At 38.3% G+C, this 24,331-nt stretch overlaps 1 protein-coding gene across 4 annotated transcripts in view; it reads right to left on the reverse strand.

Annotated features, from left to right (window-relative positions):
- ARHGAP28 (Rho GTPase activating protein 28) overlaps positions 1 to 1,430 on the reverse strand; it is a 209,650-nt gene extending 208,220 nt beyond the window's left edge. For all 4 annotated transcript variants that reach the window (XM_079109222.1, XM_079109223.1, XM_079109225.1 and 1 more), the window contains exon 1: positions 1,160 to 1,430. In XM_079109222.1, coding sequence (XP_078965348.1) covers positions 1,160 to 1,335 — 176 coding nt within the window. In that variant the 5' untranslated portion in view covers positions 1,336 to 1,430. The remainder of the gene's footprint in view (positions 1 to 1,159) is intronic.
- Positions 1,431 to 24,331: the final 22,901 nt, after the last annotated feature.

The raw sequence follows: 24,331 nt of genomic DNA on the forward strand, positions 1-24,331 counted from the left end.
CCTTTAAAATAATGTGCACTACTCCTAAAGCTGAAAAGACTACATTTATTTCTCACTCTCTTTATATAAAAATGAGATTTTACTCAACCTGTTATTTTTGGAAGAAACAATACTTTCTTTGTTAGCCAAGCCCAACACAGATCTCATGCCAATGTAGTTTGTTCCTCTCATGGATATCAGCCAAAAGTATATTTTGAGAAATAAAGTTACAAATCAATGAAATAGGAAACAGAAGTAATTATTATCACACAACTAAAGTAAAAATGTAGAAAAATCAATGTGATGAAATAAAAGCACAGCATTCAAATTGTCCAATTGTAAAGAAAAACATTAATCAACATATCCATAGCAGATAGTCATATTTAGACTAAATCTCCCCTAAATATGTCAGCTATCAAACCATATCATTCACTTAAATACTTTAGTCTATCCACCTAAACATTTTTGTTTCAGTCAATGAAAGTCTAGTTGGCTTTGATCCTGTGTCAAATAGATGAACACTGATAAAGCAATTTAACACACATCCCTGATTTACTAAATCTAAAACGCACATCGTGAGACGGTTATAGATCTCTTTTGACCCAAAGAAATAAGTAATAATCATATTTGCAGCATACAGTAGACATCAGCAAATATCAATGCTGACACCAATATATTTACATATTTGTATAAAGATACTTATCAATTTATATAATCTATGTTAAAAGTTTTTAACATCTAGAAATAAATATTTTTAAGTCTACTAAGATTTACTTTTTAAAGTGTCTCTCAACCCACTATTTAGTTCAGTTGGCATGCAGTTACTAAAGAAGTTTTCAATAGTTATTCTGAGATTTAGGATAATGTATTTCAACGTGGTTTTTTTGTGTGTGTGTGTGTGTTTCCTTTTAAATTATATTTTTTAAAAAGTCCATACTTGATAGGTGACTGTGGCAGAAATGATGTATATGTCTTACTTATCATAAAATTGCATTAAGACTGTAACTCCACTGCTAACCTCTGTCAGGACAATACAAAGAACAGTCTCATCTAGTCCACCAAAACTTAAAACAACAATCAAGCGACGATCGTGGTGTGTCTCAGCAAATAACTGCAGGACACTACCCCCAACCCCCAGCCCAGCCGGAGTGGGCCGCCTCCAGGGTGCAGTTCTCCGTACCTGCTGAGCGGGTGGCTGGCGGCGGACCGGGACGCGCAGCGCGGTTCGGTGCTGGGCGGCTGGGAGCGCGCGTAGGAGTGATAGGCGGTCAGCACCACGCCGCCCGAGTCCTCCACCTCCATCCTCAGCCGCGCATGTCTCGGCGATGGCCCCAGAACAAAGACCGGGACCAGCATGGACCAGCGCGCCTGGAGCCTGTCACCAGCCCTGCTGCGCGTCCTGCGCCCAGGGGCTCTCTCCCCGCTGTCAGGCCGCCAGGGTACAACGGCCCCTCCCGCGGGACAGGATAATTAGCATACACTGTGAACCACGCCCACTGGCGCGGGGCGGGCAAATTCTCATACATTGAAAGCCACACCCACGGGCGCAGAGCAGGATAATTAGCATACACTGAAAACCACGCCCAAGGGAGCAGGCCGTCGGGGGGAGGGGGATCCCTGCTTCGAGGAAACTGGAAACCTGCCTGATACTTCGGGGCTCCTGCCAGCTGCCCTAGTAAAGTTTGTGTTTTTCTTTCTTTGTTTCTTTTTTTCCTTGTCTCCCCCTCCCCCTTTCCCCTTCAAACGAGAAGCTTATCCTGTGGCTAGGAACATTTCCTGCCTGGCAGCCAGAAGTAAGAGAGAAAATCATGCTTTAGGCTGAGGAGAGAGAGGCCAGGTCTAAAATGTGTGCCCCTGGAATAAAGGGAGAAAATGTGACACTCTCTCATTTAAAGCATGCACATCAAAAATTGAAGAACCGGATTACATTACTGTTTACTTAGTCAAGTTACAATAAACTTGATTTCCTTTTGGGTCAGGTAATTCCCTCTACAGCAAGGGAACACTTCCCTCCCACGCCCTCAATGCCACAACAGACCCTTACCTCACTCTTCTCTGACCAATCTTGATCACATCCAGAGTCTGTTTCCAGCTTGCCTGAAAGTTAGACCTAGCTATCAGGTTATTTCCAAGGGTCTTTTTTATGAGGGGGAAGAGGGTAGGGGCTGGTATAAACATATTTAGCACAAACAGAAACGGACATTCTTAAAAAGATAACCGGAGGTTTGCTAGAAAGAGGTCACGTGACTTTGTGTTTTGATCTGTAGTTGTCTCGCGTACACCTCTCCCAGTAAGGTGAAGTGGAAAGAGATGTTAGTTTGCTCTTTAATGAATAGTGGTCTGGATCATGCCACTTAACCATCTCAAAATCTATTTTCTTTATCTGTAAAGCCGGGAAGTACCATTCATTTCATGGGGTTAGAAGCATCAAGTACATGTTAGGTTTCCATGAAATGCACCTTCTCTCCACTACTTCTTTTGCATTTGCCAAGAAAAAAGACATTTATTTAGGCTGTACTTTCAGAAGTTGGGAAATCAGAAAGTTTCATCCAAAATGTTTTTTTTAAATCATTTTGCTGATTTAAAAGGTGGGATAAAAATGATTAACATTTACTAAAATATTTATATGTCAAATCTAGTACATTAGTCCTTTACACAGAATGAATTAGATGGTATTATTATCCCAATTTTATAAAGAAACTAATATAGTATCAGTGCCTGGAAAGGGCATAAAGAATGCTTCATTCTCCAAAATTTTCAGATAAAAAGATGACATTTGTTTACCTACTGTCTTTTCAAAGATATCAAAATCAAGAAAAGTTTATTAAAACGTGTAATAGAGAAATAATATTAAGTTCACAATGCTTCACCCTTCACCTAAAACCTTGGGGTCAAATATATTTCAAAATTAAACCCCATTTCCCTTTCAAAATGTTCCTAGAACACACGACATTTTCTTTTTAAAAGCCCTCAATTGTAACTCACTTGCTACAAAATAAAGTCCAAACATCTTAGTGTGGCCTCTCATTAATCTGTTTCTATCTCCTAAGACTTCACCGGCCTGGCCAAGTCCCTGCCCCAGTCTGTCATGTGCTCTTACTTTGCCCTTCTGCCTCCTTACCATGCTCCTGCCTAGAAACTCTCTACCACCATAAAGCCTCTCAGGTGTTCCTAATTCAAAGTAACTCCTCCTCTGGAAATTGCTCTTATTTTCATTTCAGGAACAATTTCATTCTACCATGTAATTAAAGCACCATCAGCCACACTGCTAATACGTCATACAGTTTGTTTTTTTTTTCATTGAGCCAAAATAGAGCCAAGAAACCTTTCTCAAAACAGAACCCCAAGCAGCAAAAAAGCTTCAAAATGAAAACTCTTTGCTAATCCAAGATCATGATACTATTTTCCAACAAATCGGTGTTTGGTTTTTGTTTGTTTGTTTTTACTAAAGCTATAAGGTACTAGAAGGGTTGGTATCTTTATATTTCATATTTATATTTATATTTTTGTCTTTATGTACCAGAGCTCATAGTGTTTTGCAGAGTAGGCACTCAGTAAGGAATATTTGTTGAATGAATGAAAGCATAAATCAATGAGTGAACTGATGAACATGAGCTGGCACTCTTCAGCAAAGTAGTTCCACTCATTAAGGGTAGCCACGGAATGCTGATGATTGGCTCATAAGTCTACAGATTTAATAGCATCAGGGCTGCTGAACAAAACACGCACACAAAAGAATGTTGCATATATATTCATTGATATTTTTCAAAGGTATGCATAGGCTGTATGTTAACTTAATAAAATTTTTGTGAGCATTCCTGGGTTCTCCATTTTCAGAAAGATGGTACAGTGTACATATTGGAGATGATAGAATATATTGTTTGGAATATTTCCATTTGCCCTCCAGATCCACTGGCCATCCCCAGTATCTTCCTGGGTGCCCCATCTAGGGACTCCTTGCCTCAGGTAATCTACAGCCAAAGATAAAACCAGCAGAAATCTGTAGGGAGGGGAAAAGCAAGGTTTTTTTGGTTTTTTTTTTTTTTTTTTTTTTTTTTTCTTTCTCTAGCTTCTTCACTGTTATTTGCTGCAGGTTGGATCCCTTATACAAGAAACCATGGTTCCTGACTATATCCCTCTCCAATGCTGCTCTCTCTGGACTCCCATAACTACCATCTCTACCTGGCCCTTCTCACCTAGGAGTGGTTATGGCTCCTGGTATGTCTAATAACTGTTGTACACCATCCCTCTTTGCTTCCTTCCCTCCTACCACACGTTTAGTCACAGTTCCTTTAACTCTCCTCATTCACGCTGGCTGAATGCTCCATGTCCTTCGACCAAGATCCTTACTGATATATGTTCCTCTGCCCTGAGATGCAGGGCAGTATCTAATAAGTGAAATCATTAAGATGGCTGCAGTAAACCATATGATTCCACACACCAGGGACAGATGCAAACTACAAATAGCCTCATGTCAGTTCAGGTGATATGTCACTGACCAAATTCAAGTCTGAGCAGGTTTTGCAATCAAGTGAGTCATGGAAAACGCTTTTGGTCTTTGGATTTCAGAACTATACATATGGCAATGTGTACCTGTTAGAATCTTTTAACATTTTGATGTACCAAACATTGTTGGGAACCACTGGCTAGGGATGACAGAAAAGGCAATGACAGGTAGCTAGGCAGTGGAGCAAGTGAGGAAGGGAACCCTAGGGAAGATCAACTTTATCCTACAGTAGACAGTGGAAATTTAGGGCATGGAAATAGCACTTTCAGTTTACTTGAAATAGGGGCAAACATAGAGGGACAATTCTAGTCTCCTGTGCTGTACTTCTCTGGAAACCACTGCAGCAACTAGCACTGGTGTGAGAATCAAGACCTAGGTGTCAGCACCAATCCCACAACCAGCAGAGTAGGAAACCCTGAGCAAGCTGCTGAGTGACTACTCTGTTTCTTAGCATATCAAAAAAATACCCCAGTAAGTATGGAGTACTTACCTTGTATTGATTCTGTTCTAGATGTCAGAACATCCACTCAGGAGATGCTCACAGCAGCCTTCCAAGATGAGATAAATACAGTCATTCACCACTTCATTTTACAGTAAAGACAGTTGGGTTACAATAACTTGCCCAAGAACAGCTAGGCCAGGATGTGGCAAACCTGGGATTCAAAGGCAGGCAGTCTGGCTCCTGAATCTAGTCTCTTAAGTATTATATTTCTCTTTCCTAAAAGGTTTGCTCAGACTCAAAATACAGACCTTTTAATATAATGTAATGAAAAGAGTAGGATATGATTAATGTTTCTTTCTGATAGCTTTTCATAAACCTATTTAATATGTCAGAGGAAAAATATCACTAGCATACAATAACAATAATGAAAATAATAATAAATGAAGTAGGAATTACATGTTTTTTTAATGTACAACACTTTTTATATGTGTGTGGGTGTATGTGGCTAATTACTTTCATTAGCTGCTCTTAAAATGAGTTGAAGTCTAATTTCACTTTCATTCTGCCTTGTAAATTTGCTAGTGGATATACATAAATAAGGCTTTAGAATATGTGAACCACAGGTGCACAAAGACTGCACTTTTCTAAATGAACAGAGCAGGCAGAGTGGTAGACAAAAGGTCAGACAGTGGAGTCTGAGTCTGAATTATGAATTTGCTACTTACTGGTAATGTCACTTTAATTTCTGCTTCAATTTCCTCATTTGAAAAATGAGGACTAATAGTATCCCCTCCAAGAGTTGATGGGAAGATAAAGGAAGATCACATATTTAAAACATCTATCATAGTGCTAAGCATATCATTCATACTCAATATATGTTGGTTCCCATCTTTTTCACTCTTCTCTGTCAGCATGCCTCCATCTGGGTCCTTCTGGAAGTATTGTTTGAGTTCAATCCTCAAGAGTAAACAACCCAGACCTAGAGATTCCAGAGGGATTTCACAACCTTTATTGGGAGATGAGTCAGACTCAATTCACACAATGAAACCTACCTGGGGAGGTCTCACTGGTCCCCAATATCCACCAGTTCTAAGGACCACAAGGAATAGAGAAATTCCAAAATATTCAACCCTAGCAGGAAAGACAAGAAAACAGAATGTTTATGCAAAACCTTAACATGAACAAAAGAAAGTACCTCTCATGGTCTTGGCTGTTTATCTGGCAGAACTGTTGCTTGGATAATCGTTTAATGCTAGAACAGGAAAACAGCTGCGGCTGCAGGAGGCTTCACAGCCACTGGCTGGCCGTCTTTTAGCAAGAGGTTTGGAAGCAACAGTCACTAGCCCTGAGTTACAGGAAATGAAGGCACAGTTCTTACCAACTGAGGGGATCATGTAATTCTGCTCACCTTCCATACATTCTGTTTAGATTTTATCACTGCCCCAAAATCTTCTGGAAAGACTGGGGAGAATTAGGAGAAATGAATTCTTGGCTGCATATATATATATAAAAAAATGCATTAATAAGACAAGTATTTTTAAAAATATCTGAAAAGGAAGCATATAAATCCTTCACCCTCGGTTCAGCTGATAATCCTGAATTGTTATCCTGAAATATTTTTTAAAATGTATTGGTCTTACTTGAATTACGTAAATTTATTTTGAGTACTATCATGACCATGACACAGAATCTTCAGACCACTCTGATTTCTATAAAGCTTTCTTAGCATCTACTTTGAAAGAAAAATCAGGGTTATTTTTCTTCATTAACTGTTCTGGGCTCTATAATCAATTTGGTAATTAGGTTAAGCAGATTATGTCACCATGAGAGCAGGTCAACCAGGTCAAAACTTGTGTTATTTATGTGGTGGATATAACTGAGTCACATAAGTGACTTCTACAAATAAATTGAATTGTTATTGATTGGAAATGAATCACTGCTAACAGACCCAGGCAGGGTGGGGGACGGGAATAGACCAGTCATAGGCATGAAGCTTTAGTCTAAAAAGACTTGCATTATGGAATACTCAGCAATGCCAAAATAGTTTGCAATTATGTAAGGGCGTTATTCATTTATTCTTTCTTTTCTCTATGTAACTATCCAACCAACCAGCCAGCCATCTCAAGAACCTACAATTATCATTAGTACCTTTAAGATGAGGAGGAGGGGGATAACAAAGATGAATAAGAATTTGAAAGCACAATCTAACCTGATCTCTGCAGGAGGGACTTGAAGAAGGAAATCATCAAAAACAGCACTTCCCAGAGGAGTTAAGGCCAGAGATAATCTTAAAAGATGAATAACAACTGGGTAGCTCACAAGTAGGCATGGGTAGTTGGGGGCATGAGAGGATAGGCAATCCAGGGAGAGGTAGTAAACTGAAAACATGCTACAAATTAACAAATGGCATGTTCAGAAAGTATCTTTAGCTTTGCTGGAGAATAAGGTATGAAGGAGAGAATACTGGAGACCACGCCATAAGAGACAGGTGACTGCCAAGCCTAATGAGGAGTTAAAACTTTATCCCTGAGTTCAGATGGGGAATCCACTGAAGGTTTAAAACAGGGTGGTTCAGGGATCACTTTGGGCTTTAAATCCCAGCCCCAGGGTGCTGCACAATCTGGTTTTCACTCCAGTTCTGACTTACATCTCTTATGCTTCCCAACCTTTTCTGGAAGCCTCTACTGGAGCCTGGGAAAGAAGAGGGCCCACTATCAATGGCCCAGTGCCCGAGTCCCAAGCAGAATCCTAAGACAAAGCCCAAGATTTAAATAGTTGTTGAAAATAAATTTACTTTAAAGAATCACACAGATCTCAGGGATGGGGGTGGGGGTGGCAACTGGGGAAAAGACTTTGGCCATCCCTCTCTGTGTCACTAGCTCATTGTTCTAGATTAGCTGCCTGCCTGAGTGGTTAGCAGTCACCCTGGGTGGGACAGGCCCACCTGACCTGTGGTCCCTTAGTGAGGGGAGAACAAAAGAGTGAGAAGCTCAGGGAAAGAGGAGTCTGCACACAATCTACCAACAAGGAGGAGAGTTCTTGAGCTGCAAATCACAGAAATATTTCTGATTAAAAAGAATGTTTCAGAACAATCTGGTTGCTGCACAGGATCAAAAATCAAAGCTGAAGAATGAGGCTGGGAGCAGGAATAAGAACATGATATTGCCAGAACATAATCTTGCCAAGATGTCTCTTATGAAATTAATGAATTTTAACTTTTTCTTCCATCCTTGCTTCTTCCTTCCCAGGGTGCAGAGTACCAGAATACTGCATTGGATTAGCTGTACTTGGACTTATCCTCCACCTGTCAATCCCTGATATTAAGAGAAGGCTCTTCAGGGACCCCACTCCACCCCAACTGCCTGATCTAATGGTAAGGTGGGGTCCAAGATCACACACATCTGATGGAGGGACATCCATAAATCATCCTTTTAGATAGCAGAATTGGATGACAACTAATTATTTCCTAGAGCATGATTTGGTGAAGCCTTAGAGAGGCAGGGCTGGTCTAGCATCACTGGCCAAGAGATGCTGTAAACAAGGATGGTAAAGATTCCCAAGATCTGGGAAGGGAAGGGAGCTTATAGAAAGTGAGATGAAGTGATGCCCAGGCCAGGTAAGATGGCACACACCTGTAATCCAAGCAGCTGAGGAGGCTGAGGCAGGAGGATCTCAAGTACAAAGTCAGCCTCAACAAAAGTGAGGCACTAGGCAACTCAGTGAGACCCTGTCTCTAAATAAAACACAAAATGGGGCTGCAGATGTGGCTTAGTGGTGGAGTGCCCCTGAGTTCAATCCCTGGTACCACCCCCCACTGCCAAAAAAAAAGAAGTGATGCCCAGAGAAAAGATATGCCTAGATGTGGCCCTGAACAAGGAAGGTATTTTTTTCTGGTTGAGGCCTGGGACTTTGAAATGAGGACAGGAAGGTTCAAATCCACATTAGCTAAATTAGTCCTCAAATAGGGCACAGACTACACCATTCAATAAGACTTACATGACCTGAGCGAGTCTTCTGGGTCTGGGGAGTTGAAAGAATAAAGTTATGCAAGGGTGATAATGGTGTGACGAAAGGAAGATAAGGTCTGGGACAGGACAGACATAGGAGTAAGCTCCCTTTTTCACCTTGGTGTTTGTGGCTGTGACTTGTTAATCTTTCTGGGACTGCTTTTTCTCATTTATAAAATGAGAGAATACTTATCATGCAGAGCTGTTGGCCAGGATTTCAAAAGGATAACCGGTAAAACTGCAGTACACACAATGCTCAACAAACAGAGGTTCCTTTTTATTATTCTATGCATTCAAGGAACTGTTATTTTAGATCAGGAACAGTGGCACATTCCTGTAATCCCAGAGGCTTGGAGGCTGAGGAAAGTTCAAAGTCAGCCTCAGCAATTTAATGAGACCCTGCCTCAAAATAAAAAATAAAAAGTACTAGGGATATAAGTGAGTGGTTCAGTGCCTCTGGGTTCAATTCCTCGTACCAAAAAAAAAAAAAAAAAAACAAAAAAAAAAAACATTAAATTGTTATTTTCCCTTCTACTTTGTCAGAAATACCTACTTAAGTTTCAGGGAATTTAACAAACTCAAACCACCATTAGTGAGTCAGTAAAGAGATTTCAATAAACTTTGAAGACTATGGATACATCTACAGAAAGGAGAGTCATTGTGTTAACAGAAAAATAGCAGCAATAGTAAAGAGCAGGAAATGGATATCTGTGTGTCAGCTGAAACATTACAGAGTGATGTACTTAGTTCTTACTGATTATTATCCTGCTTAAAAAAAAAATCCCTAGGAAGCCTAACTGACTGCCTTGGTGTCCCTCAGGTGGAATACTGGCATGACCCTGAAGAGGATATCTTGACTCATCGTGCTGACATTCCTGATCAGTGGCTGGGGTCTCAGAAGTTTCCTGGTGCGCTGAGTGTAGCATCTGGTACATAGGCTGAAATAGTAACTAAATGAATGAAGGAGCTCACTTCAACTCAACTCTGTTTCTGTATATGCAAATGTAAAGTGTAACTATAGTACTGTAATTACTAGGGAAGCAAACCACAGGACTGATACCTTACTGTGGCTTTCTCAAAAAGTGAAGGACTCAAAAGTCACTGAAGAGCAGTGCCCATAAGCCTCAAACTAAAGACAGCGATGCTGTGTAAATGTGCCCCAGGACTGTGTGTGCAGCTGGGTGAGAGCAGCTATGAAGACCGGTGTGTACGGCTAAATGAAACAGCAGTTGTAGTAATGAACCTTCCGGTAGAGGGAGAGGACAACTGCTGTCACCTGCTGACCATGAGACCATGTTATACTTTTTTTAATCTGTTTGTGATTCCTTCCTCTGGAAAATCCACCTAAAGGCATTGTAACCCGCCTGCCATTGCTGAATAGGAATAATGTCATACTGAAAAATATGACAGAAAAACATGGGAATAAATTTCATGTTTTTCACTCAAGTTGTATCCCCAGAACACTGAAAGGTGTTTGGTGTCTGTCCTCTCAAGAAGCACATACGTTTATAAATGAATGCTTAGTAAGCAGATCCAGGAATAAAGGAATCCACCAATGAGAATGGCGTGGAGAACACTGTAGTCTTACAGTAGGGAAATAACTAGGCTGGTTTTCCTGTTCAATGACTGCAGCCAAATGACTCTGCTGGGAATGTCCCAGCTCTGAGCACAGTCTTCTCTACCGGGACCTGCAGGGAGCAAAGAAGCCAAGAAAAGGGAAGTGGCTAGTCTGTACTGTATCTGTAGAGACAGATTCAAATAAGAATGGGGCAGCTGTAGGAAAAGAAAAGAAAAAAGAAAATCATAAAAGAAGTAGACTTTGAATGGCTATCGTTGCCTGACGGTAAATTCCCACTAACCAAAATTACTTTTAGAATCATATTTCATGATCTGTAGATAACACATATTCCTCTAATTTAGAAAATGTACCCTTTTCTACCACTGGCAGCTGAAGTGAATTCAGAACAAAGAGATTCTAAATTCTTTGAAGTACTGTGGTAAAAGGTATAATAATTCTTTCTCTAGTATATCATCATCTTAAGCCTCTTTTCAGTCACTTTGAGAGGAGTTTTTAAAAATAGCCAAGCCTCAAGTCACCATTTATTCCTACATGTGATGGTGAAAGAGACAGACGCAATCAAGTCGTCAGTTGCAAACTGCAGTTCATCCTTCCTTTGTTCCTTTGTAGAAAGGAACAAAATTGTTTCTTGTTTTTAAGGAATAATCATGATCCTTAGTATCCAGCTTTCATTCCAAATCCTCAGAGCTGTTTGTAAATATAAACTCATTTATTCCCACCTACCATGCACCACTCAGAATGAAGAAAATGGAATGAAGTACTAAAATAATTACAAATATTGTAATCACTACCATTTACTGAAAGCCTCCTGTGATACAACATATCATTTATTCCTTACATTGGAGGCTCATAAACATTTAGTTACTTGTCCAGGTTCACAGTATCAGTCTAGGTGATTAAAAGGCAACATGGCATAGTTGTTAAATTCCTGGATGCTGGTGCCATACTACCTAGGCTGAATCTAACCTACATCTCTTTCTAGGTGTATGACTTTGAGCAAATTAACATTTCTGGGCTCCCATTTCCCCTGTGCAAATTCAGCTCTCTAGCTAAAACTTTAATGTTCAGATAAAGATTGGCTCTTGAAGGACATTCCAGGAACAGCAATTGGAAAAACAAAACAAAATAAAACAACAAACAAATAAACAAAAAAACAGGATTTCAATGACAAGAGTTAGATACTTGATAGTTTTCTAAATTCTAAAAACATCCCATTAATACTTATTGCCAACATTTGGGGGCTCAAAACGGAGGTTTTAAACCATGATGAGGTGGGCAGACAGTGCTATAAAGAGGGTGACCTCCCTTCCACACAGGGGGGACTGGGAGAGACAGCAAAGAGGGAATTGCACTTTGATGGAGCTCTGTAAGCTAAAGAGGAGACATCACATCTGGCCCTTCATGGGTTAAGTCTCCTGTGGAGAACCCAGGATGGCTGACACTTCCCAGAATGCTTCATGGGTCCAGAATTTCTATGTCCCCCAGCAAGAACAGACTGATAAGCTCTCAGAAGAATCCCTATCACCCAAGATGAAATGATCTTGTGGAAGAGGGTCTCACTCAAGAGTTGGTTGCCCAATCTCAGAGTAGAGTCAAAATGTAGGTCTAGCCAGGCCACAGGAGATCACACAGGGGATCATATTCAGCAGTGGGAAACACCAGGGCTCCCAAGGAGAATTGCTTGTGTCCACAGGAAGGATAAGAAGCCCCACCAGCAGTGGAGGTAATATGCAAAGAGTCTTCACCAAGGGCTAAAGCAGATGACCAAATTCTAGAGGGCAGCACCATCCCTCGATGTTAATGTCCCCACACACCATCTCAGAAAATCAAGCAGGAAAAGGAGAACAACCATGATAAGAAATTGGAACTTTGAGGATTGAGCTTAAACCCTGAATTGAGTGATTTCCTGAAAAAAGGCTTTTTTCAATCAAGAGACTGGCTATCTTTGAAATGGTAGGAATAGATTGAAGTTGAGTTCAAGGATAGTTGAATAAAGGTGTACATTTTATACATCTGACCAGGGCTGTGTTGAAAATGTAAAACCCAGCACATGAAGATGAATAAGATAAAATTTCTGTGTTAAGAAGCTTACCATCTAGGGTTTTGATAAAAGGTGAAGCATGGAAGTCAGAAGTTTCCTACCTTATAATTTTGCATATGATTGGTCTTGACACCTTATGAATAAATACATTCAATCTTATATATTAGGCTTATGGGACTAAAGCTGAGGGTCAGAAATGCTAATGTTCTACTGTAAAACTGTGATGGCATCTGAGGAAAACAATAGAGTGGGATAAAAGCCTCCTGAAGGGCAATCTAAATAAGTTGAGAATGATCTTTATGAAAAGAAATATCAAGATGACAAATCAGTCAAGAAATGCAAATGCTAAGAGGGTACAGACTGAATTCTCTTAGTTTAAAACCTTCAGGAGCCATTATTGGATCCCAGTCCAAAAAAAAAAAATTTTTTTTTAAAAATGAGTTTCCATGGCCCACAGGTCTGATTCACTGTGGCAATTTTTTTGACTCAATAAAATCCACACAACAGCTGATACCTGGCATGATCACTGAGATCTGTATTGTATGTGCCAGGGAGGTGGGCAAGGTTCCGATAGTATGTTTACTGGTGTTATCTAAGAAATATCCCAGCAACGGAGCCCCTCTTTTCAGACCAGACCCCATTCTAAGGGATTTCCCTCCCAAATGCTTTACTATCAGATATTGAGAAAACCCAGATCCTACAGCATAATACTCATTCCCCCCAGAAATCAGAGGTGCAGACACCATCTACGCTAAGCACACACTCGCCCAGAAGGCTCTAAGTACTGCCCACTTGCCCAGTTATTCCTCAGGCAGACAAGGTCTGGGACTCAGAGGAGGTTGTGGACAAATGCACAAGAAATGGCCTGACTTTGTTCCCAGGACTTTGAAGCACCAAGCAGATATCTCACAACGAAGCAGATTTGGAATCACGGGAGCATAAGCAGTGCGGGGGCTGGCAAGGCCATTCAATCACAATGGATGAAACACTGTCATTAATTCCTCAGTGAGGAAGAACCAGACACCTGTATAAAAACAGTCCAACTCCTTTCCAGTTCATTTCCCAAATACTCAATTGTTTAGAGATCTTATTACAGAGGACAGGTTTAGTCATTCTCAACATATGTTTTTGATGCTTCCATAAAAATCCAAGTTAAATATACCTCTCTGTGCATATCCTGACTGGTTATTAAAATCAAGATTCTGATCAAGGGGCTCTAGCAGGATTTGGTTTTTTTTTTTTTTTTTTTTTTTTTTTTTCATTTTTAAGAGCATGCTAAATGGGCTATATTTACTTTGCCTCCAAAGCTCTAGTTCCCTATCATCTTTCCAAGCATACAATCTTTTGGCGATTTGAATCTCTTGTGTATCTAGGCTGGGGATGTGATTTCCTTCACGCACTGCTTTATAAATCAGCATATGAACTCCTTGTATTTATACCAGTAATATGCTGAAGCCAGTTTTTACTGACTCCTCAGAGTTGATTGTTAAATTTCCAGGAATTTTGTGAGCCAGTTGTTAAACACAACTGTTATTAAAAATTGAATCATAAGCCAGACATGGTGGCACAACCTGTAATTCCAGCTACTTCGAAGGCTGAGGAAGGAGGATCACAAATTTAAGGCCAGCTTGGGCAACTTAGTGAGACTCTGTCTCAAAATATAGTTTAAAAAGGGGGTGGGAATGTAGCTCAGTGATAGAGTGCTTACCCAGCCCGTGTAAGGCCCTGGGCTCAATCCCCAGTACTACAAGAATAAAAATTGAATTGTTTCAATGAATAATTAAGTAAATTATATTAAAAGAAATGGAAGAAATGCTTTCTAATGATCTTATCTTACAATTTCTTATGCCTTTGAGGTTATTAACATCTGTTGTTCGTGTATGGTAGAAATACAATGGTGACATGCTAACTGCTTACAAAAAAGGAGGACCTGATTGTTTTGATAATTGTCCACACTTTGAAAAATGATGGTGAAAAAGTGTTCACGACACAGATTAAACCTAAAAGTATGTTGTATCTGTGACTGTTACATTATAAATAGCCCAAGTAAATGAGGAAACAATTTTATGATTCAGCAAAATGACTCATTATCATCTACCAAAGAGTGACATTCTAATATATGTCTTCATTGTTTCACTGCTGCCTTACTTGTTAACAAATGCAAACAACAACCAATATTCACGTGGGAACTACACTCATTCATTAGTTCCTATTTTGGATTACCTTCAGATTCAAGGGTTCAGCAAAAACAAAAAAGCATTGCATGAGATTCAACTGACTGTATGGGGTGTACGGAGTTTATGAGAAAGGACATAGCATATTTTTGTTTTTGAATTATGTAGTATAAACCAGGAGTGCTGGCACACACCTGTAATCCCAGTTACTGGGAAGCTTCCAAGGAAGATTCCAAGTTCAAGACCAGCCTTAGCAACTTATGGAGATCCTGTCTCAAAAAAAAAAAAGTGGATATAAATCAGTGGTACACAGAGCCCCTGGGTTCAATCCTCAGCACCCAAACAGCAACAACAAAATTAGATAGTGCACATCTTATAAATAGCATTATAATAAACATATACACAACACAGACATTTTTTCCAAAAAGCCAGTTGATAAACATTAGTCCACATACCTCTTCTTATGAACTTTCTTATACAGAAAGGGACAGGGACAGGGGCAGACAGACCCAATCTGTTTATTTTTTCTCTTAGGACTCTCCTCTCTTTGTTGAAGAAATATCCACTTTCAGATTTCTCCTACTGGCTCTTTGTTTTCCCACAGTGTTAAAAGGAGCTTGTCTTAAAGGCTGCTACAAGGAATGAGAAGGCAGCACTCATCTATTTTCCTTATGATTAAAAGGTTTTTCGAGGATAAAAATGAGCATACTATATTGTCTGTGCTAATCAAGAGACTCAGTATGTTCATTCAAAACTTATTTGCCATGGCTTTGAAACTATCTTTACATTTGTGAAAAACATTTGAGTCTGATGTTTGAAAGAGTATAATAGCTCCCCTCACGCTTTTTTCCTTCTCTCTCTCTCTTCCTCCCTCCTTCCCCCCTCCCTCTTTCTTTCTTTTGGGATTAAACCCAGGGGCATTGTATCATCAAGCTACATCCTCAGCCCTTTTTATTTTTTATTTTATAACAGGGTCACACTAAGTTGCTTAGGGTCTCACTATGTTGCTGAGGCTGGCCTCAAATTTGCAATCCTCCTCCTGCCTCAGCCTCTGGGATTACAGGCCTGCACCATCATGCCCAGCTGGGGTTTTTTCCTTTTTTTTTTTTTTTCTTTTTTAAGAAAATGGTATACTACAGTAGTTTAGTGGTTAAGGGCATGGATGGAAGAGTCAGGACACCTTCATTTTAAATCCAAGACACATCTTCTCTAATAACCTCTCTGTCCTCCAGTTTACTGATCTGTGAAATGAGCATGATAATGGACCACTGCACAGGGTTGTGGTAATTAGATTAGTTAATATATGTAAAACATTTAATGGAGTGCTTGGCACTCGATGATTGTTGTATAAGGTCTGCCACTATCATTAACTTCTACTTCTGCTACCATTAAAATTGCTGTAGCTGCAACACAATCTAGTCATTTAATTAATTTAGAGATATTAAAAGTAAACTGCTAAGAGTTTTAACCTTAGTTTTACTCCAGTGCAGAAAAATTAACTTATGAAAGATCACACACAACTTCTAGCCTTAGAACGCAAAGTAGAAGACACATCTCCTGGTGACATATCCTCTTGTTAAGCTGCATGGCTTTTTTCTGAGCTTAGTTAATTTTTAGAAGTGATATGATTCTTTCATGAAAAAGAATGCTCTTCTCAGGCTCAGAATGTGGCGCAGTGGTACAGTACTTGCTTAACAAGTGCAAGACCAAGGGTTCCATTCCTAGCACTGGAAAAGGAAAAAAAGAAAAGAAAAGAAAAAAAAAGCTTTTCCTTATCTATCTCTATATATCAGGATGCGCTATAGGTATATTGCCCACTATGGTAGCCACTAGACACATAGTCAATTTAACATCCAATGTGTGACTAGTGCATAGTGAATGTTCTGTAAATATAAAAGACATACCAGATTTCACAGACTTCGCAAAAACATAAAATATAAAATGCTCCATTAATAATTTTTATATTACAAGCTTTGATTATAATATTTTGGCTATATTGAGTCCAATAAAATAGATTAAAATTATTGTTTCTTTTTACATACTTTAACGTGACTTTCAGAAAACTTGAAATTACCACTGGCTTGCTTTTGTGGCTTGTATTTTATTTCTGTGGGTCAGAGCTGCTCTATACAATACAAATCTTCAAATCCAACTATGAAAGCTGAAAATATTGTTTTGCTTAATGAAATTAGAAGTGATATTTGCCTCAGTTAAGGAACTATCATGCACCTAGTTGTTTTAGTCAGCTTTTTCACTACTGTGACTGAAAGAACTGACCAGCACAATTGTAGAAGAAGAAAAGTTTATTTGAGGGTTCAGTGTTTCAGAATTCTTAGTCCATATATAGCCACTTACATTCTCTGGGTCTCCAGGTGAGGCAGAACATGATGGAGGAAGAGTGGGGCAGAGGGAAGTCACTCACATGATGATCAGAAAGCAGAGAGAGAGGTCTCCGCTTGCCAGCTAAAAATATAGACCCCAAAGACATGCCCCCAATACCCAACTTCCTCCAGCCACACCCTACCACTTCAGTTACCACTCAGTTAATCCCTATCAGGATTAACCCTGTCTGGGTTAAGACTTTCACAACCCAATCGTTTCTCCTCTGATCCTTCTTGCATTGTCTCACACATGAGCGTTGAAGGGACACCTCACATCCAGACCATAACACTAGTTCTCCAAGTCAGAATCTGAAGGTTTTGTTCACTCCTCCCTCTTCCTTTGGACTGAACACTCAACAACAGTTGGTTCATTTTCAAATCTCTCTCTCCCCTCATCTCTTACCAGCACAGGCCTCACCATTCCTAATGTTGGTAGCTCCCCTACACTGGTCTTCTTGGCCGCTGGTTTTAGCTTCCAAAAGCCCATCCCAAAGATATCTAAAACACAAATCAAATCATGTCACTTGTTGTGATTTGAATATGAGATGTCCTGTGAATGTTCATATATGGCAATACAGTAATGTTCAGAGGTAAAAAAAATTATAGAGTATGAGAGCTGTAACCTAATCAATGTATTAATCCATAAGACAGATTAATAATTTGAAAAGACTGGTATACTGGGTGGTGACTATAGGCAGGTGGTATGACTAGAGGAAATGAGTTGCTGGGGGCATACTTTTGGGGTTTATATTTTGTGCCTGGCAAGTAGAGCTCTCTCTCTCAGCTTGGTGATTGCTATGTCCTGGGCTGCTTTCCTCTGCCATGTCTTTCCACCATGGATCCAGGGCTACTGAATCAGCCAACCATGGACTGAACTTCTGAATCCATGATCCAAAATAAACCTTTCCTCCTCTAAGTTGTTCTTATCAGGTCTACTGATCTCAGCAACAAAAAGGTGACTAAAACACCATCCCACTGAGAAAAGCCATTTCATTGGTTCCTATTTCCAAGTTTACTTGTAGATACACCTTTTATACACACACACAAACACACACACACACACAATCTGCCAAGACACATTGACTACTTGTCCAACATCCTTTCATTCTCCTTTTACATGAAATAAATTATTAAGTATGTATATATTCTTAGGTGTTGGGTTGTGGTGGGGTACGGGGAGTGCAAGAGAATGGAGAGACAGACTTAGGCAATGGCATGAAATGATTACTGATTATATTCCTAAACTCATTAGTAATTTCTTGAACAAAATATAAACAGATTCAACACCCTCTGGATGTCCTGGGAAAACAATCTATATAGTTATTTCAGACAATTTGCTCAGAATAGATAGTGATCTCCCTAAATGACACAGGAGGAAAATTGTTCTTAATTTATGACTTGCTATAATTTGTTAAATGATCATATATATATATATATATATATATATAAAGAGTTTAACATAGTGCCAGGAACACATTCGATATGCGATTGCATAATAACTGTTAGAAAATGAACTGAGTCACATTAAAATACAAAAGTGTATTTATGCTAAGAGCAAGGCATGAAGAGGATCACTCCAGACCACAATAGTTTAGAACTCCAAGGGGAAGGCTTTTTTAGTGGGGGGCTCAGAAGTAATGCAACGAAAACACTGGTTAAAGTGGTGCAGTAGCCTTATTTGGGTCATCTCAGTGGAAAGGCCCTAGTTAGAAGTTAGCTGGTGGTTTATGGCTGGGTGTTAGTTTCATTTTACTGTTTGCTTGTGTTGGCTTTCAGTTTGCTTATTTAAGAACTTAAGCACTGAGGCTACCTCAGTCCAATGGCTCCCAATTCTTAAATATCTCTTTGGCCCTTTGCTCACACCTCATCCTTACTCTCTAGTATCATAGGTCTCTGAACAGCAGTTCAAGGGGAACATTCTAAACTTTCAAGTACAACAGACTATTTAGCAAGAGATCACTTTCAACTCCTTTATCCAGGTCACAGACTACGGATTTCTATGGAGCTTAAATATATGTTATTACATGGGAAAAAAAAAAATCTTGGTGAGAATAACAAAGGCAAAGAAAAATAGAAGAGCCCCAAAAACAGAGTGAAAAATAATTAGGAAAAAAGAAAAGACACATTTCATGCACGTCTCTTTTCTGAAAAATCAAACAAGAAAAGAGAAATAGTATGGATGATCAAAGGATTTCTCTCTATATTCCAAAAATAATATAAAGTATGGGGACACATTGGAGAATCTCATTTAGTATTAACATGAAAATTTCATCTTGCTGAAAGATAATTTGCTTTCTGGCTAACATTCTCATTAACTTTCCTGCTCAAAAATCATCTTCACAGTCTCTAGTGAATCCTAAAAATTAAAATGTAATTATATATGGACTGACTTAAACCTCAAGTAAAAACCAATTACAAGAACATCATGGGCTCCTTGAAGAAAACTGCCATTATTCACTTTAATTCCTAGATGTTATTCCTTTAGAGATCTAGAATTAATTTATTTTATCTTTAAGATTAAAAACAGGCAGACCACCAGCAGATTGCCTGCCGCCCACAGTTGCCTGGAAGTCTATTGTCACAGTACCTGCAGGTGAGGTACTGGAAGCCTTCAGGGACACTATAAGACCACAGGGTAGAATCTGTACTGCCTCAGCTCAATACTGCTAGATGAGAAGACACACAAACAACATGAAAAAACAAGGGAACAAAGCAAACAAACCAACATGTTCCAACAATAGAAACCATGGACAACACGGTAGAAGAAATGTCAGAGAAGGAGTTTACAAAATACATAGTTAGGCTGATCTTTGAAATAAAGGAAGGTATTGGAGAGAAAATACAGGGAGTGAAAGATCACTTCAATAAAGAGGCAGGGATTACAAAAAGAAATCAAGCAGAAATCCTCGAAATGAAGGACACAATAAAGCAAATTAAAACTTCAATGGAAAGTATCACCAACAGACTAGACCACTTGGAAGACAGAACCTCAGACAATGAAGACAAAATATATCCTCTTGAAAATAAAGTTGACTGCACAGAGAAGATGGTAAGAAACCATAAACAGAACTTCCAAGAAATATGGGATGACATCAAAAGGCCAAATTTATGATTTATCAGAATAGACAAAGGCATGGAGATACAAACCAAAGGAATGCACATCTTTTCAATGACATAATATCAGAAAACTTCCCAAATCTAACAAATATAATAGAAAATCAACTACAAGAGGCTCACAGGACCCCAATGTACAAAATTACAGCAGACCCACACCAAGGCACGTTATAAAGAGAATGACTAACATACAGAATAAAGATAGAATTTTAAAGGCTGCAAGACAAAAAAAAAAAAATCAAATTACATATAGGGGGAAACCAACTCAGATCTCAGCTGATTTCTCAACCTAGACCCTCAATGCCAGGAGGTCCTGGAATAACATATCAAGCTCTGAAAGAAAATGGATGCAATCAAGAATTTTATACCCAGCAAAAATAAGCTTCAATTTGAAGATTAAATAAAAACCTTCCATGATAAACAAAAGTTAAAAGAATTCACAACTAGAAACCCTGCACTATACAACAGTCTCAGCAAAATATTCCATGAGGAAGAAATTAAAATAAAATGAAAATCAGCAAAGGGAGGAACTACACTAAAGGAAAGGTCAATCAAAGGAGAAACTAAGTCAAGTTAAAAACCAAAAATCAACCAAAATGACTAGGAATACAACACATATCTCGATAATAACCCTGAGTGTTAATGGCCTAAACTGCTCTTCAATCAAAAGACAGAGCCTGGCAGATTAGATTTAAGGTTGGATTTTTATAAAAAGACCCAACAACATGCTGTCTTCAAGAGACTCACCACAGACTGAAAGGTAAAAGGTTAGGAAAAAAAACATATCACTCACATGAACTGTGTAAACAAGCAGGGGTTTCCATCCTCATATCAGACAGAGTGGACTTCAAACCAAAGTTAGAAGGGATAAAGTAGGACATCTCATACTGCTTAAGGGAATCATACACCAACAAGACATATCATAAATATATATGCCCCAAACAATGGAGCATCTATGTACATCAAACAAACACTTCTCAATTTCAAGAATCAAACAGACCACAACACAATAATACTGGGTGACTTTAACGCGTTTCTCTCAGCACTGGATAGATCTTCCAAACAAAAACTAAACAAAGAATTAAATAATATAATCAATGATTTAGACTTAAAGGACATATATAGAATATTTCATCCATCAATGAGCAAATATACTTCCTTCTCAGCAGCACATGGATCCATAAATCAAATGCATTTCTATACATAAGCAACAAATCCACTGCAAGAGAAATGGTGGCGTAATAGGACCACTGATGAACCTCTTAACTGCAAAAGATACCAAAATTATTCTGGTTGTTCCAAATACCATTTCAAGTATCTTTCAGACTGCTGAGAAACTAAGTGAAACCCAGAAACTCTGTAATGATTGAAGATGGAGGCTTGAACAAAATTGAAGCTCCATAGAACCATGAAAATGAGTCTGTGTATAAGGCTTATTAAATTTGATTGGAAGTATTTTTAGTAGAGGAAGAGGAAGATCAAAATGTTGTGCCAGAACTACCTCTGAAGGCTATACCTTTCAAGTTCAGGATGGGACCTTTAACTTCTAGGCCATACAGCTGAGGCATAAACTTTGTTGTGTATTATGTTCAGTGTAAGTTTGTCTTTCTGTTTCTCTTCTAAGAGCTTTTTTTTTAATGTGGTTTGTTATTTTAGCGCTTTTTACAAAAAAACTATTCTTGAACAGTTCTAAACTGTACATACTGTATGAAACTTGACCTCTAAATGGGTTTCTTATTTCTAGGTGGAATTTCATATATTACAGTGTCCTATAAATAAGATTAAATTCCAAAAAAAAATAAATGCAGCAAATTAAAATATATCAAATATCTTTGCATCTATGAGTTATTTAAAAATTCTTTGTGAACAAATTGGTAAATGAAGGAAAATAATTTGATGCACATTTTACCTTTATTAAAAGAACTATACTGAGGGTACCCAAATAATGAATAAGGGAATCTTATACAAATATTCCAAATAATGACTTAAGAAGGAAAAACATAATTAAAATTTCACCTCTTTACAACCTCAAATTAAATAATGACTCTAACACAATGCACTTCAGTGGTTACTAACATTCCCAAAAGAGAGAAACCAAACATGTATCTCTTGGTAATGGTAAACAATATCAAATATGAAGTACTCTTGCAAAAAAAAAAAAATCTAACGTAAAAAGATCATTTTAGATCTAACTACTCATTTTATGAAAAAAAAAGACTACGGTAAATGGCACAAATGGCATGGAGTCACTGATCCTCAGGTGAAAGGAAATCTGCTTTCTTTAATAATAAGAAAGAAATGGTGGAGAAACATAATCTATGGGATTACTATTGATCTGAATGGGTATCATGATGGTATTGGTAGAAGACTTAAAAAGAGTAGTCTGTCTTAAGAGACACATCTAGAAATATTTATAGATCAAATGACAAGGTACCTGATATTTGTATCAAAATAACACAGAGGTGGAGGGGATATAGGTAAAAAGAAGAAGGAAAATTATCTATGATATGAAAAGGTGCAACAGAGTTCTTCATTAAGCACATCCCTCTACTTAGTATATCTTTTAGATTTCCCACAATAAAAAAAAATGCTAAAAGAAGCTTGCTGTCATAAAATAGTAGAGTACTGGTTAAATGTAAAGAAGTATAACAGTAAATTATTTTTAAGCGCTTTTATGAAGCCATCTTACAGCTATGATTTATAGAATAAATCCTTCAAATAGGACCATAAATAACAATCCATACTCCCATGATCCAGACATTTGAAGAGTAAAATTTAAATTACAGAATCAGAATTGTTTATGAAACTAAGATGGTATGCAGAATGAAATCAAATTTCTAACTTGAAAACAAGGTCATCGAGAACTTAGGAAGATTCCAAACAAGTTTTTATAGAGCCAGTCACTAATCTTGATGTTTCCAAAATAAGACTTATTTTCTCATAATGCTGCAGAGAAGAAAACACTTATCAGTTTGTAGTACCAGTGAGGCAGAACATCAAAGCTGAGACAAATGAGTATTACTGTGTTCTTAGGAAGCACACCATTGTGAAAGCCAAGAATATGCTCTATAATGAGTATGTCAAACTGAGCTTTGCTAAGTCAAGTCACCTGAAATTAATGTATGTAGGCAGCTGAGACCTGACGTGTGGAATCAGTACTATCTGACAAATGTGAGTAGCTGATGCAACCTTTAACCTCTGTGACTATCATGGTTCCTAAAGTTGCATTCCTAAATATTCAGCCCCATTGCTCCATTAAATTCAGCAGAGTAGGAGAGTTTTGCTAAAATTATACCAGATTAGAACCACAATTGCACATCAAAACAAACATTAATAGTTTGCTTCCCAAACTTGCTGAGTTTCTTATAATATTATATATAGTTTTGTATTGTCAGAAATAGTTGTGTTTTTCACAAATAGTTGTGTTTCTTATATTCACATCCCTACCACATATACATATGTCCATGTACATATACACATACACATAAATTCGGGAAGTTCAGCTTGGTGCCTTAATTCACTTTGAGTCACAGAAGCAGAAGTAAAATGTTCTCACACTTCCATCTATCATTCAGAGCTTCCCCAATAACACGCAAACTTTTTAGGCAATAAGAGTCTGTAGCACTTGAGCCTTGCTTGAGGCCTGGCGCCAGAAATAAAAAAGGCTTTTTAGACTATATAGATTTAGTTATTTTCACAACTTCCTATTGATCAGGACCCAAGAAAAGGTCCAGAGTTTTTCATAATAAAAATTCGAATGATAATTTAGCTATATAATATTTATCCAAAGGTATGCATAGCTGAAATTGCATCCAAAGCTTTTTATTAATTGTTGAAAAAACTTTATTTCTCAATTTGTACATACTACAAAATAAGCACTGTCAGTACTTCATAGATATTAACTAATTAAATCTCATAAACCAAAGACGTAGCTACTACTCCCAACAATTTTACTAAAGAAGAATTTGAGACACAGATTAAGAAATTTGTTCAAGTGGGTTGTGGCTCAGTGGTAGAGTGCTTGCCTACTATGTGTGAGACACTGGGTTGTATCCCCAGCACCACATTTAAAAAACAATTAAGGAATTAAATATATTCAACTTTGAA

Source organism: Sciurus vulgaris (assembly GCF_902686455.1).
Source record: "Sciurus vulgaris genome assembly, chromosome: 13".
Classification (NCBI taxonomy): Eukaryota; Metazoa; Chordata; class Mammalia; order Rodentia; family Sciuridae; genus Sciurus; species Sciurus vulgaris.